Source organism: Diadema antillarum, unplaced genomic scaffold (genome assembly GCF_040938485.1).
Source record: "Diadema antillarum isolate AM-2024a unplaced genomic scaffold, OU_Dant_1.0 seq00000189_RagTag, whole genome shotgun sequence".
NCBI classification, from domain to species: domain Eukaryota; kingdom Metazoa; phylum Echinodermata; class Echinoidea; order Diadematoida; family Diadematidae; genus Diadema; species Diadema antillarum.
The window spans coordinates 84,845-100,000 of record NW_027271253.1 but is presented as its reverse complement, the minus strand read 5'-3'; the positions used below and the strand labels follow the sequence as shown (position 1 = coordinate 100,000).

The window sequence follows — 15,156 nt, the reverse complement described above, 5'->3', positions numbered from 1 at the left end:
CCAATGAACTGTCATTGGAGAAGTGCAGGTGGTCCAGAGATTACCAATATGAACTTATGAATTACTCGATGAAACCTTCTTCAGAGAAAATTATTACTTCTTTCATGTGTGTCATCATTTATTTTCCTCGATTTATAGTTCAACAGTATACAACAGTATAGGCATTGTTATGTCGTTGTACATTATGACTTGCACGTGTTTCGCATGGACTGTACTTCGAGAATTAAGTCGAATACTAGCATTTTCAACGTTTCTTTGGAGGGAATGTGCTTCATTGACTCTATATAACCAAGTCGATGTTAGTGAGAGGGCAGTGTCGTTCCTCTGGTCTGTGATGCAAGTAAAACGTGAAACGAAATGTTTGATTTATTTTCTTAAATTTACAAATTGTATTACGCAGTTGGTAAGTAAAGCTACAGATAAGTATTATCTGTTACTATTATTATGAGTTATTATGAGTTACAACTGTATAAACGTCGAGTAGGCCTATTTTCTGTGAAATACTATCGAGTAATCCATCACTTTGATGAACGTTCGAAGATTCGCAATAATGAACAGTAGCAATTATCTATCGAACAAAGTTGTTTTGTTTTGTTTTGGGGTTTGTTTGTTTGTTTGTTTGTTTTTGCTTGGAAAACGTGTAGATATCTTTTCTTTTTGTCGGGGGATGGGGGCTGTTATGTGCCCTAGGGGGGTGGGTTGGTTTAGATACCCGAGAGTACTCAAATAAATGAGCGTACCAGTTGACCTGCAGTAATATGCACGTTTATTACCGAAGTAATAAAACAAACAAGAAAAGAAACCCTGCAAAGAACAAGCAGAGAAAAAACCAACATCATAACACACTTCGTATATGCCATGATAACATCAGCAATGCGTTAACTTATTACACTTGGTTCTAACACAATCACAACAGCTCTCAGTTGTTTATCTCAGTCCACGAGAGTTACTGTAAGACTGTAATTAAAACTGTAACTCAATAAGCATAGCTCTTCCTCACTATCAGTGATCTATAATAATTCCCATCATGGTTTACAATACCACTGAATCGTACACCATAACTGCTTTATGTTGCATCATCAGTGTCAAATGCATATCAACTCCTTCAAATGAAATGAAAAGTTGAACTACAGCTGTATCACTTCCAAAACATTATCAACTGCTTTCATTTCTTCAGTAGCCTTGTTTAGCATAATCCATACCAAAACTTCTAGTCTGCCAAGTTACACATCACATACTAGCATTATGTCATACTAATAATTTGTGTATGAAAACATAAAACAAACTTATTCTCCTCCTACAGATGTTAACCGTTATCAAATCATTATAGAGTCACCTCATTCTCTCAATAAAACCTACACTTGGTTTCAATATACTGGAACCCACATTATTACTGACTAGTAAGCTTAAACGCAACTTGCATAGTCAACAACAAATTGTAATAATGGACAACATGTTCCACTCCATGAACTTGCATAAATGTGTAAGGAAATTGAAACATATTTATACCCAAAGTCAAACGTCACTTGTCTTCTGAACAGGTCACAACAGCTATCAGCCTCGTGCGATAAGCTGTCTCCTCACTGCTGATACACAGCGGAAATTATCCTAAATAAAAGAAACATACACACACGAATGGTCCTTATCATGGTGATTTTCAAACCATAGCATTCACACCGCTGTATGTTATCTCATACAACATGGTTCTAAGATTAAATGGCAAATAAGCAACTATGCTCCCAAATGGATAGTGCCTCAACGGGTGGGCAGTTTCATACACATACCGATACCATGGGCGCGGCCATCTTTAATTCATTGTTTACATGAGAGCGCCCCCTAAGTCAAATGTTTTCCATCCGCACGATAACTTCTGAAGGATGTGCATTCATGCCAACCTCACGTGTTGTCTGGCACCTACATGTGCTCTAGCTAACTTGCTCACATTCGTGAAAGTCTGATGTACCATACATACTCTAATCATATGAACATGACATTTAAATGAGCCAATAATAATGATTACTACAACTTCCATTCATGCAAACCAATATTCTCCCACTTTACAAACTCCATCGCATGGTGTAAATCACGCAACTTCACTCCCACTACTCTATGCAAAGTGTGTGGCTGAGTGCACTGCTGTGTACTCTGCATGCAGCTAACACACAGGGTCAATGGCTAAGAGGACAATGACTCCGTTCACCTCAACATTTCATCTACTCTATAAAGCCGTAATATGCATTCACATTACTTTTAAACTTCACACACAGTAAGCATAATGCATACATAAATCATGTACCCAACAAAAATATCATTCAAAAACGAAATACAAGCCTACTTACAGCAGATTTCCTCCACGTGACCTGTGATTGCCTCTCCCCTTCTCTGCAGAGCAAGGTGCAATGCCCCAGACCACCGGAACTGTTTGGCTCAGCACTTTCTGTGACTGATCACTCACCAAAATATCACTCCTCCTTCCCGTAAAAATCATATTCCTGGTTATTATTTTCATATTCTGAATAACCTTAACTATAATTTACAAAGCACATGCTCATTCTTTTCTCTCCCATAGCATATCTAACCCTCAACATTAATCAACAAACAGAACTATATTTTGTAACACGTGCAAGTACACATGCCCCAAAGTGGTGAAGTGAAACTAGCTGGGGAATTAGTAGCATGGGATGGCATTCCCATGGCAACTGTATGCTGCCACTGGCTAGTCCTTATCTCTCTCCAAAAACAACAGAGTGTTTGTTTCCCTGTGTGGCACTCTGTAATAAACCCTATAGACAAACCGAGCCTGTGCAATATAATACACTTTCTCATCACAAAATTCTGTCCTCTGACATCTTCCCCGCTTGGGGAACATTCGTCTCGATTGTTCCATAACATTCATTCTGGTAAGAATAGAAAGCATACAAACACCTTTAAACTATTCTCCCATATACTGGTAAGTCACTGAATTATCCATACCAACATTGGAACGGCACCTTTGAAATCCAAATGAAATTCCACCACTGCCTACACAAAACCACCTCCATGACAGTTAGTGCACAGCTTATAAAAGTACACCAATGTACAAAATAAACAAACTGTACACATGCAAATCCTGTGTGCATTTATAATCCAAAAGTCAGATTATTGAGACCTGCAACCACAAACAAGCCTATCATGGTACATCCAGCTGCTCCTTATATCCAAACTATCAAACCACGTAGATATCAGTGTATCGACATCTATGCATGTGGTAATTATATATACCTTGAATTACGATACACAATGTGAAGCACTTCAAATCTTCATGTATACAAGGAATAACTTCCATAGAATACCTGTAATAACATGTATACACAACTGGTATACCTGAAATTCTTCATGTATACAACCTGTACACATTCAACCTGTGATAATCAGTACACCACTACTGTTATAAAAAAAGGCCTCATGTATACCTTATCCTGTATACATTCAATCTAGGACAATTTGCATACAACCACTTGTATGTAAAAAGGGTTCTAAGTCCTGTATGATGCACAAACGTACAAATACTTCATGCAAACATAACAATGAGCCATTCATCGTCTATATGACCTGAGAATGAGCTGAAAATGAGATGATGTATCTCAACTCCTAAAACTCATACCTCGGAGATAAATCACTATCAACTCCACTGATACCATGTATCCTGACTCTATGTACAAAATGAGGGAAGTGCATCCCACTTCACGACATGGAAGCAACAGAACATATTCCTCCCTGAAATTTATCACTTTTACCATTTGAAGTGCAAAATACACTTACTTCTCAAGGTTTGCTACAAGTATTTCTTCCCCGCTTGTTACATGGAACAAGCTTCAATACTCAGTGAGACGGCCTACTGATCGATGACCTCGGCCAATGCTCTGGGTTATGGTGCACTCCCTTCGTCGATCTACTTGATCGTCTTGGTACCGGCCTCTCTTCAACCATTCCCGACGGTTCTTCATTATCAGGCAGACCATTGTATCTCCATTCCAAATTCCAATGATCATCGTCATCCTCACTGCAGTCATCTTCAGTGTCACTGGAGTCATTGTGCTCGTGAATGCTGCGATGATTGTCATGGCCGTGCTCCTCGCCATTTCCATTTGCACTATCGTTACTCGGCAAGGCTTCTGGTAACACATTACACAATGGGTTCTCTTCTGCACGGGGATCCTGCACAAGTTGTCGACGATTAACCCACTTAGCTTCTCCTCCCATGGCGGGCCGTACTTTGTACACGTCATTCTCCTCATTCTTATCAACGACTACATGAGACATTTCAAAGAACTTGTCTTGTAACTTGTGCCTCCCAGTGAAAGCATTTCTCTTTCTGAGCACTCGATCTCCAACCTCCAATGGAGCAGCAGAAGTATGTTGGTTGTGCCTTCTTTCTTCCTTCTCAGCTGCCTCTCTGAGTCGATCTGACACAATGCGGTGAGCTTTCTGTATGAGCTTTTCTTGCGTCGCAACATGATCCTCATTCCAGTTACTCATCGAGCGATTCAACATGTGATCGACAGGCAACGATGGCTTCCTGCCAAACATCAGGAAATATGGCGTCTCTCTAGTCACCTTGTGTGGTGTTGAATTGTACACGAAGAGTATGTGCTGCATAAGTTCGGGCCATTTCCTGCGTTCTTTGGGATCTAGCGACCTGATCAGTGCACACAAAGTCTTGTTCAATCTCTCACACTGGCCATTTCCAGCCGGATGATAAGCTGTAGTGTGGGACTTTGCGATTCCATAGAGCTTGCACAGTTCTCTAATGACGTCACCCTCAAATGACCTGCCCTGATCGGAGTGAATCCTGGCTGGTACCCCATAATGTGCGATCCACTGGTCCCTCAACACCTTGGCCACCGTCAAAGCTGACTGATCACGACATGGCACAGCTTGCGCATATTTACTGAATACATCTGTGAACACAAGCACATCTTCGAACCCTCCTTTCCCTCGATCTAACTTCAAAAAATCTATGGCCAGTATCTCTTGAGGGCGGAAAGCTAGCAGGTGACGTAGAGGAGGTCGCACTGTAGGTGTAGGAGTCTTGGATGAAACACATCTGAAACATCTCCTGATGTACTCCCTAGTGTACTGACTTATGCCAGGCCAGTAGCATCTCTCTCTCAGCAAACGGAGGGTGCGGTCAACCCCTTGATGGCCCCATTTATCGTGTGTCATTTCCAGCATAGTCTCTCGTAGTGCTTCTGGAATGAGTAGCTGCTGAATGGGTCCAGAAATGGGGTCATTTACTTCCCTGTATAGTACACCTCTGTACTCCTTGTAGTTGGCCCACTCCCTCAGCCATCCCTGACTCTGTTGGCTCTCCTGAATATCCAACTCCTCTCCTGGCCTCCACTTTCTCTCCCACAACCGCCACACTACTCCGAGCGCCTCATCATCCTTTTGCATCGCTGCCAGCTGGTCATGATTGTATGAAGGCAGTACACCTAATCTTGGCTGATCATCTATCTCCCCTCGACATACTTGCACGGCCGTCGGGCACTGCGACTGCAACTCATCTCTGGGTAGTGCTGAGGAGCTGGTTGCCTCATCCACCATCGTAGCTACCATTTCGCTTGTCATGTCATCTGGTCGCCTGCTGAGGGCATCCGCGCACCTGTTACTCTTGCCTGTCCTGTACTTAATGTCAATGTCAAAAGGTGCTAGCTGAGCAGCCCACCTGAGCTCTGTAGCTCCCAACTTGGCTGTGGATAAATGAGCTAAGGGGTTGTTATCTGTCAGGACTTCACAATGGGCACCCATGAGATACGGTCCAAACTTCTCCGTTACAGCCCATTTCAGGGCTAACAGCTCAATCTTGAAGCTGCTTATGTCAGTGTAGTTCTTCTCTGAGCCACGAAGACATCTGCTAGCGTAAGCTATAGGGTGAAGTTGTCCATCATCCCCCCTCTGAAGCAGACAGGCTCCTAACCCTCGCATGGAAGCGTCCACTTCAAGTACAAAGTCCTGGTCAAACTTGGGATAGGCCAGTACGGGTGACTCGGTCAGCAATGACTTCAACTCAACAAAAGCATCCTCTTGTTCCTTGCCCCAATGAAATGCTGCTTTGTTTCCTTTCCCCTTCAGGGCAACTTGATGCAAGGGACCAGCGATCTGTGAGAAACCTCGAATAAAGCGCCGATAGTATGAAGCCAATCCGAGGAACGAGCTGACTTCTCTCCCATTCTGTGGTCGTGGCCAGGTCTTGACCTTTTCTACTTTCCCAGGGTCCACCTGTACTCCGTTACTGGAAACCACATGTCCCAAGTACTCCACTTGTTGACGGAAGAATTGACATTTCTTCCCCTTCACTTTCAGTCCATTTGCCGCCAGCCTAGATAAGACTACATCCAACCTCTGAATATGCTCCTCAACCGTGGGGGAAAATACAAGAATGTCATCCAAGTACAGAATGAGCTGACTCAAATTCAAATCACCCAGGATATATTCCATCGTCCGCTGAAATGTGCTGGGACTGTTTGTCAGTCCTTGTGGCATACGAGTGAACTCGTATAGCCCCCAGGGAACTCGAAACGCCGTCTTATCCACGGATGCTGGGTCCATCACCACCTGAAAATATCCGTGCGCAAGATCCATTGTTGAGAAGTATCTCGCCTCTCTCAGTGCCTCCAAAGTCTCCTCAATACGGGGCAAGGGAAACGAATCTTTCACTGTACGCTCATTGACTTTCCTGTAATCTATGCACAGTCTAACTGACCCATCTTTCTTCTTAACGAGTACAACAGGACTTGCATAGGGACTCTTGGATGGACGAATAATTCCTTGCTCGAGCATCTCTTGGAGCATCTTCTTGACTTCAGACATCAGAGCGGGAGGTATGCGTCTGTATGGGAGTCTGATTGCAGGCCCATCCCTCATCTGAATCTCATGTGGGACGACATTACACTCTCCCAGATCAAATGTTCCAGCTGAAAACACTGCAGCATGTTTGTCAAGCAGCTTGGCAACTTTCGCCTCTGTCTCCTTTGACAGCCCTTCTAACTTCACGCCTGGGGGTAGCTCTGCAACCTCAACTGCTATTTTGGTAGCATCCTCACGTTTTGCAGCACCACAGTTGGCATCCTCCTGCACCACTTCGCATAGTGACACCACAATTTTTTCGTCTTGCACTCCTAGCACGACTTCTGGCTTCATCGTTCCTACTGATGCCTCAGCTACTGTAGTGTTTCGCGTGAGTTGAACTTCTTCACCAGTTTCATTCGCCAGCAGTACATCAAGAGGGGAGCCAGACTCTAGGCGATGTAGTCCCTCGATAAGCTTTCACCTCTGCTTTGACCATACTTGATGTAGGATGCACCACAACATCACTTGGAAGCATGCTCCGATCCTCTGCACTCCAGTTGCAGATAACGCGCCTTACTGTGAAGGGAGGAAGAACTTCGTCACTCACCGGATGAATCTTAATGGAGCTCACATGAACGTCAGGACCCTTTGCCTCTCTTACAGGACCACCAACTGCCGTCTTCATCTCACCGAAGATGGATGGGTCGGTGATGTGTCTCAGGATATTGCAGCCCAGCAGGATTGGGTACTTGGTATGCTTCACTGCACACGCCTGGTCTGCAACTACCAGAAAGCTTCCAGTTAGCTCTCGTCCTTTGATCTCCACAGGTACCTCCACGTATCCCTGGACTGGTATCTCGATACCTCCGACTCCTACGACATTCAAAAAGAGCCCTGCCGTATCCTGCAGCTCTCCGAGCTTACTCTTCAACTCCTCATGATAGAGCGAAGCAGGAATAATGGATGCCTCGGCACCTGTATCGACGACACATCCCACTTGCACACCTCCAATTGCTATCATACAGCATGGACTTCTGGCAACTAAACGATCCACCAAATCAGGTTGAAATGAAGTTTCACCAGCCACTACACTCCCTCGGTTAGCTCCTGGGTGCACTGGTGTATCAGGTGCACTGGTAGATGCTTCTGGCGCGGAGCTTGCTTCCTGCTTCTTCGTTGGGCAGTCCTTACTTGCATGCCCCTCCTTCATACAGTTGAAACACACAATATCCTTCGTACATTCCTGCTTTGTGTGGCCTTTCTGCAAACAGTTATAACATTTCAACTTGTCTCTCCCTCTCTTGGGCTGCACTCTGGGAGGATTGGTCTGTGCTTGCACGAGTGCTTGCACACTTTTTGCGAGTTGAGCCACATCCTTCTTCAGCTCGGACAGCTCGCCCTGCAAGTCGGGTCCATTTTTTCCATGGTGTTGTGTGGTGGGACTAATATCCACTCGCTCCGTGAAAATCTCATGAACTCGGGGCTTCCTGACTGGCTCCTGATCCCGAAAGAAGCTCAGCACCTCTTCACGCATTTCAAGAAATGTCTTCTCTTTCGCAGCCATCTCAATCCTTCTGAGTTCACGCTGGACCCACTTTTCTTTCGCTCCTCTGACGAACCTCTCTTTTAGTGAACCATCTTTCAAGCGTTCCAATGCTTTCCGGTCATCCTCTGCTGGTGCCGCCTTCACCATCCGGTCGTACATCCGCATAAGCACACGGCTGTAGTCAGCGAGTGTTTCACCTTCCAGCTGATCTCGGTTGTGAAAAGTTTGGCTGAGAGAAGGGACAGACTCAACCGGCGCGAAGAGAGACTTTAAGACGTCAATTATTTTGTCGCTGTCTTTCCGCACATCATCACTCCTGCACAAGACCTCTTCTTTAGCCACTCCAGCTAAATTATCCAACAGCGCTTGGGCCTTGGCTTCTCCTGTAAGATTATAGTGTCTAGCATAACTAGAAAACTCATCCAGCCACTCTTGGAGTGATAACTCTCCTCGTGAAGGGCCTCGAAACTTGCTGATCTTCACTGGGGGTGGAGCGCGTTGCACATTCAATCCCTGTAACGCATCGGTGAGCGCTGCAATCATCTGAGTTACGGATTCTGCCATTGCTGTAACAAAAGGCTCACAGTGGGAAAGAAAACAAATACAAACACCATAAAATCTCAGTACACAATTACTGACAATTACTTAACTACGTAAGTAACTCTAAACCACTCTGACATCCAGCTTGGATGTCTACTCGGTTGAACCACATCCAGTTCTGATCAGTCTCTGTCTATGATGCCACGCAGTCAGCATTCAATCCGCACCACCAACCAGCCTGGCTCTGTCTGGTGTTCGATGATCACGTCCTCGTGCGGATCAGTCAACGTCTCACGGTGACAATCTACGATGCCACGCAGTCAGCACTCCATCAGCACCGCCAACCAGCCTAGCTCTGTCTGGTGTTCGATGATCACGTCCTCGCCCTGATCAGTCAACGTCTCACGGTGACAATCTACGATGCCACGCAGTCAGCACTCCATCAGCACCGCCAACCAGCCTAGCTCTGTCTGGTGTTCGATGATCACGTCCTCGCCCTGATCAGTCGAACGTCTCACGGTGACAGTCTATGATGCCACGTAGTCAGCATTCCATTAGCACCGCCAACCAGCCTAGCTCTGTCTGGTGTTCGATGATCACGTCCTCGCCCTGATCAGTCAACGTCTCACGGTGACAATCTACGATGCCACGCAGTCAGCACTCCATCAGCACCGCCAACCAGCCTAGCTCTGTCTGTGTTCGATGATCACGTCCTCGCCCTGATCAGTCGAACGTCTCACGGTGACAGTCTATGATGCCACGTAGTCAGCATTCCATTAGCACCGCCAACCAGCCTAGCTCTGTCTGGTGTTCGATGATCACGTCCTCACCCTGATCAGTCGAACGTCTCACCCAGACTTGATGCTGTCTCGCCGTCAGTCATGCACGTGACACCTGGATCCAATCAGGCTGAGGTCTCGTCCTCCGCTACGACGATGGGGTTTCTATCACTGCTCCACGTCAAAAATCCTGTCCGTGACGCCACTTGTCGGGGGATGGGGGCTGTTATGTGCCCTAGGGGGGTGGGTTGGTTTAGATACCCGAGAGTACTCAAATAAATGAGCGTACCAGTTGACCTGCAGTAATATGCACGTTTATTACCGAAGTAATAAAACAAACAAGAAAAGAAACCCTGCAAAGAACAAGCAGAGAAAAAACCAACATCATAACACACTTCGTATATGCCATGATAACATCAGCAATGCGTTAGCTTGTTACACTTGGTTCTAACACAATCACAAAAACTCTCAGTTGTTTATCTCAGTCCACGAGAGTTACTGTAAGACTGTAATTAAAACTGTAACTCAATATGCATAGCTCTTCCTCACTATCAGTGATCTATAATAATTCCCATCATGGTTTACAATACCACTGAATCGTACACCATAACTGCTTTATGTTGCATCATCAGTGTCAAATGCATATCAACTCCTTCAAATGAAATGAAAAGTTGAACTACAGCTGTATCACTTCCAAAACATTATCAACTGCTTTCATTTCTTCAGTAGCCTTGTTTAGCATAATCCATACCAAAACTTCTAGTCTGCCAAGTTACACATCACATACTAGCATTATGTCATACTAATAATTTGTGTATGAAAACATAAAACAAACTTATTCTCCTCCTACAGATGTTAACCGTTATCAAATCATTATAGAGTCACCTCATTCTCTCAATAAAACCTACACTTGGTTTCAATATACTGGAACCCACATTATTACTGACTAGTAAGCTTAAACGCAACTTGCATAGTCAACAACAAATTGTAATAATGGACAACATGTTCCACTCCATGAACTTGCATAAATGTGTAAGGAAATTGAAACATATTTATACCCAAAGTCAAACGTCACTTGTCTTCTGAACAGGTCACAACAGCTATCAGCCTCGTGCGATAAGCTGTCTCCTCACTGCTGATACACAGCGGAAATTATCCTAAATAAAAGAAACATACACACACGAATGGTCCTTATCATGGTGATTTTCAAACCATAGCATTCACACCGCTGTATGTCATCTCATACAACATGGTTCTAAGATTAAATGGCAAATAAGCAACTATGCTCCCAAATGGATAGTGCCTCAACAGGTGGGCAGTTTCATACACATACCGATACCATGGGCGCGGCCATCTTTAATTCATTGTTTACATGAGAGCGCCCCCTAAGTCAAATGTTTTCCATCCGCACGATAACTTCTGAAGGATGTGCATTCATGCCAACCTCACGTGTTGTCTGGCACCTACATGTGCTCTAGCTAACTTGCTCACATTCGTGAAAGTCTGATGTACCATACATACTCTAATCATATGAACATGACATTTAAATGAGCCAATAATAATGATTACTACAACTTCCATTCATGCAAACCAATATTCTCCCACTTTACAAACTCCATCGCATGGTGTAAATCACGCAACTTCACTCCCACTACTCTATGCAAAGTGTGTGGCTGAGTGCACTGCTGTGTACTCTGCATGCAGCTAACACACAGGGTCAATGGCTAAGAGGACAATGACTCCGTTCACCTCAACATTTCATCTACTCTATAAAGCCGTAATATGCATTCACATTACTTTTAAACTTCACACACAGTAAGCATAATGCATACATAAATCATGTACCCAACAAAAATATCATTCAAAAACGAAATACAAGCCTACTTACAGCAGATTTCCTCCACGTGACCTGTGATTGCCTCTCCCCTTCTCTGCAGAGCAAGGTGCAATGCCCCAGACCACCGGAACTGTTTGGCTCAGCACTTTCTGTGACTGATCACTCACCAAAATATCACTCCTCCTTCCCGTAAAAATCATATTCCTGGTTATTATTTTCATATTCTGAATAACCTTAACTATAATTTACAAAGCACATGCTCATTCTTTTCTCTCCCATAGCATATCTAACCCTCAACATTAATCAACAAACAGAACTATATTTTGTAACACGTGCAAGTACACATGCCCCAAAGTGGTGAAGTGAAACTAGCTGGGGAATTAGTAGCATGGGATGGCATTCCCATGGCAACTGTATGCTGCCACTGGCTAGTCCTTATCTCTCTCCAAAAACAACAGAGTGTTTGTTTCCCTGTGTGGCACTCTGTAATAAACCCTATAGACAAACCGAGCCTGTGCAATATAATACACTTTCTCATCACAAAATTCTGTCCTCTGACATTTTAAAAAAAACGGCTTCGCCTTACATGATATCACATGACAATGATTATACCAAAATTCTTCTCTTATACACACTAAAAAAATAAAGGTTCAAATTTGCACCCTATTTGTCTCTATAGCAGCACCCTGGGGTGCACAATTGCACCTCTTATTATGCAAGTAGAAATATTATAGATTAAATCTCTTAATATCTATATTCGTACCTATAAAGATGCAGACATATCCATCAGAGTGTAAGTTTGATCTTACGAGTAAAACCTTGGTACTACAAATTTTCAATTCACAATGTATTAATGTTTATGGTACCCGTTTGCACCCTTGATTAGCACAAAGCTGAGGGTGCAAATTCGCACCCCTGTAGGTTCACAATTCAGCGTTTTGCACCTCCAAGGGTGCAAATTGCTTATTGGGTGCAAAGTTACACCCTATAGAGTGGTTGTATAGCGACAATTTTTGGGGTTCAAATTTGAACCCGTAATTCTTAGTGTGTATGTTTCTATATTAGTTTGTGATATTTGTGTGTCCAATTAAAGGCTGCCGTCAACATGCTAACCAAGGGTCTGAGTGTGGAACTCAGAGGGGATCGGATCCTGGTCTTGGCACAGCACCCAGGATGGGTCCAAACTGATATGGGAGGATCAAACGCCGATGTGACTACAGAGCAATCAGTTTCCACCATGCTGAGAATCTTCTCTGCAGCTTCCGAAAAGGAAAATGGTCTTTTCCTTGACCTCAAATTTCCCATGCAAATCTGTCCGTACTAATAGATCCCGAAAAGGCCCGAAAAGGAACTTTTTCCTGCTGACAAGATTACAATTCAACGACCAATACTACCACCCCTTATGAAGAGCATTGGGGCTGAATCCTTGGAAAGTCACTATTTTCCTTGCACTTTTATTTTTATTTTCAATTTTAACGATTTTCCCCATTTTCCCATGTTTTAAATCAATGTTCCTTTGAGTTTTCATGACAGCTATACAAATAGCCTGAAATGCAAAATTGATTTACAACTTCCTTGACAGCCGATGAAATACAAGCTGTTTTTCAGAATATTTTTTTTTTCAGCCACGAAAATGAGATGGAAAGATGGAGGGAAATGAATATAAAATTAGCTTTCACTGAAAAGCAAACTTAGAAAATGTCAACATCGATTTAGTCTTCCTTTGTCTGCTATAAAGACAAAATGGTGAATTTTATAGTGTATACCACTGCCCTCTCCGCCCTATAGTGTAGGACCTACGTGGTAATCGTTTGTGACTGCAAAACTTAGTTTGTTTGTTTGTTTGTTTGTTTGATTTATTTCCTTCAACATAATTTCATACATGAATCTAAATTGTTTTCCGTAATATCTTAGAAAACATCAATATACACATATACAACAATGTAAACAATGTAGCCTACATGATTCGAAGGAGGAAAAATAAATGTCCACATTAATTCCATTACCAAGATATATTGCATTACCAAATTTGCGAACAATTAGGCCCTACATAAAATTATGCTGAAGGACTTCCACAAGGACTGCCACTATAATAAAACTGTGCACAGTCTACGTGCAAGACAATAATTAGCTGTGTGTAACCCGACGTTGTATACGCATGAAATTATACATGTATCTAAGATAGTAACTGTGGATAACTCGCGATAATGTCCGAATAAAACCGATTCGTACAGTGAGTGTGTGGAAAATGGTTGAAATAATGTCAGTCTCAGTGCGTCTCTTGATTTGGTCGTTGTTTCTGGCTGATTCTGCCTACTGTAGGCCTATAACTACGGATCCTTCAAAGACAAAATTTGCTTGCTAGCTAACCGCGGAAACTTGCGTGTAAATTACGCACATGTAACATATACAGCGGTCCTATTATACGTATAGTCGGCGCATAGCTGTGTGAGTCTAGGACCTACCCTATAAGACTAGATTTTGATCTAAGTAAGATCGTAATGGGGACATGGAAGTTCAAAATGAAGCGAATGAGAGAAGGAAATGACACAGAATGGTATATGAGTGACGTTGCAAAGTGTTTATAGGAACATGAGTATAAAATCATAAATAAGAAGAATGTGTGATGAGCGGCGTTTCGTGTCATTATTTTCACGACACCGTATAGATTTCTACTTCAGTCTTGATGCCGGTATAGAATTAGAGTCATCATGAGTCGAAAACATTGAATGGTATGTAAAATTTGCGTTTTGTTCGAGGTGAGAATGCCCTTATCTCAACCTTGCATCTAACCCTTTGCACAAAAATATAAGATTACCATATAGGAAGGTTGTTAGTCTCTCTTTTGTATCTCCCTTGTAGTCATTCATTCCATTCATTTATTTTTTTTTCATTCATTCATTTTTTTTTCATTTCATTTATTTATTTTATTTTTCATTTCCAACATTTATAACGGAAGCAAAAATGAAAATGCGAGTGTGCAGATAATCAAAGAACATCATACCACGGAAATACTATGTAGAAATGTTGAGGGCCTTCTAAACTGCAAGTACAAACAGTATAAAAACTCCATCACGAGCTACAACTTACACACCAAGGAACGAGGTATCACACACCCATAAGTAGGCCTATGGGGGAGGGGAGGGGCTGTTAAAGATTAAAAACATGGATAAAATGAAAGTTCGTGGAAACTCTCCCCAAAGTTGCAAATGTAACAGAGGAGTGTTTCTTTTTGTAGATTTCAAAAAAAAAAGAGAAGAATCCGAACCCATTCATCCATCAACGTTTGTGGTTGAGAGTCTTAATTGACCCTGACGAATAGAGTGAGATATCAACCCGTTCCATACTGAATTCTGAAATCTCCATAGACTTAATACACAAGCCACCAGGTTTTAATAGCTGAATTTGGTGAAGTATAAGGACTGTAAGGTCAAGACAATTTGGTATCGTTACGGAGATGGTCAGACACTTTTCTTCATGGATGATACATGTATTGTAATTCAAACCATGGAGCTATATCTCCATAGTCAAACCAAGTTATTGAAGTTAAAAAAAGAAAGAAAATGATGATGATGACGATGATGATAGTAATGATAATAATAATAATAATAATAATAATAATA

General features: G+C 42.8%; 1 protein-coding gene across 1 annotated transcript in view; it reads left to right on the top strand.

The window, feature by feature from the left end:
• LOC139728661 (C-signal-like) overlaps positions 1–12,857 on the top strand; it is a 17,161-nt gene extending 4,304 nt beyond the window's left edge. Inside the window, exon 5 of the mRNA XM_071639596.1 lies at positions 12,627–12,857. Within this exon, the coding sequence (XP_071495697.1) occupies positions 12,627–12,857 (231 nt within the window). The remainder of the gene's footprint in view (positions 1–12,626) is intronic.
• The last annotated feature ends 2,299 nt before the right edge of the window (positions 12,858–15,156 follow it).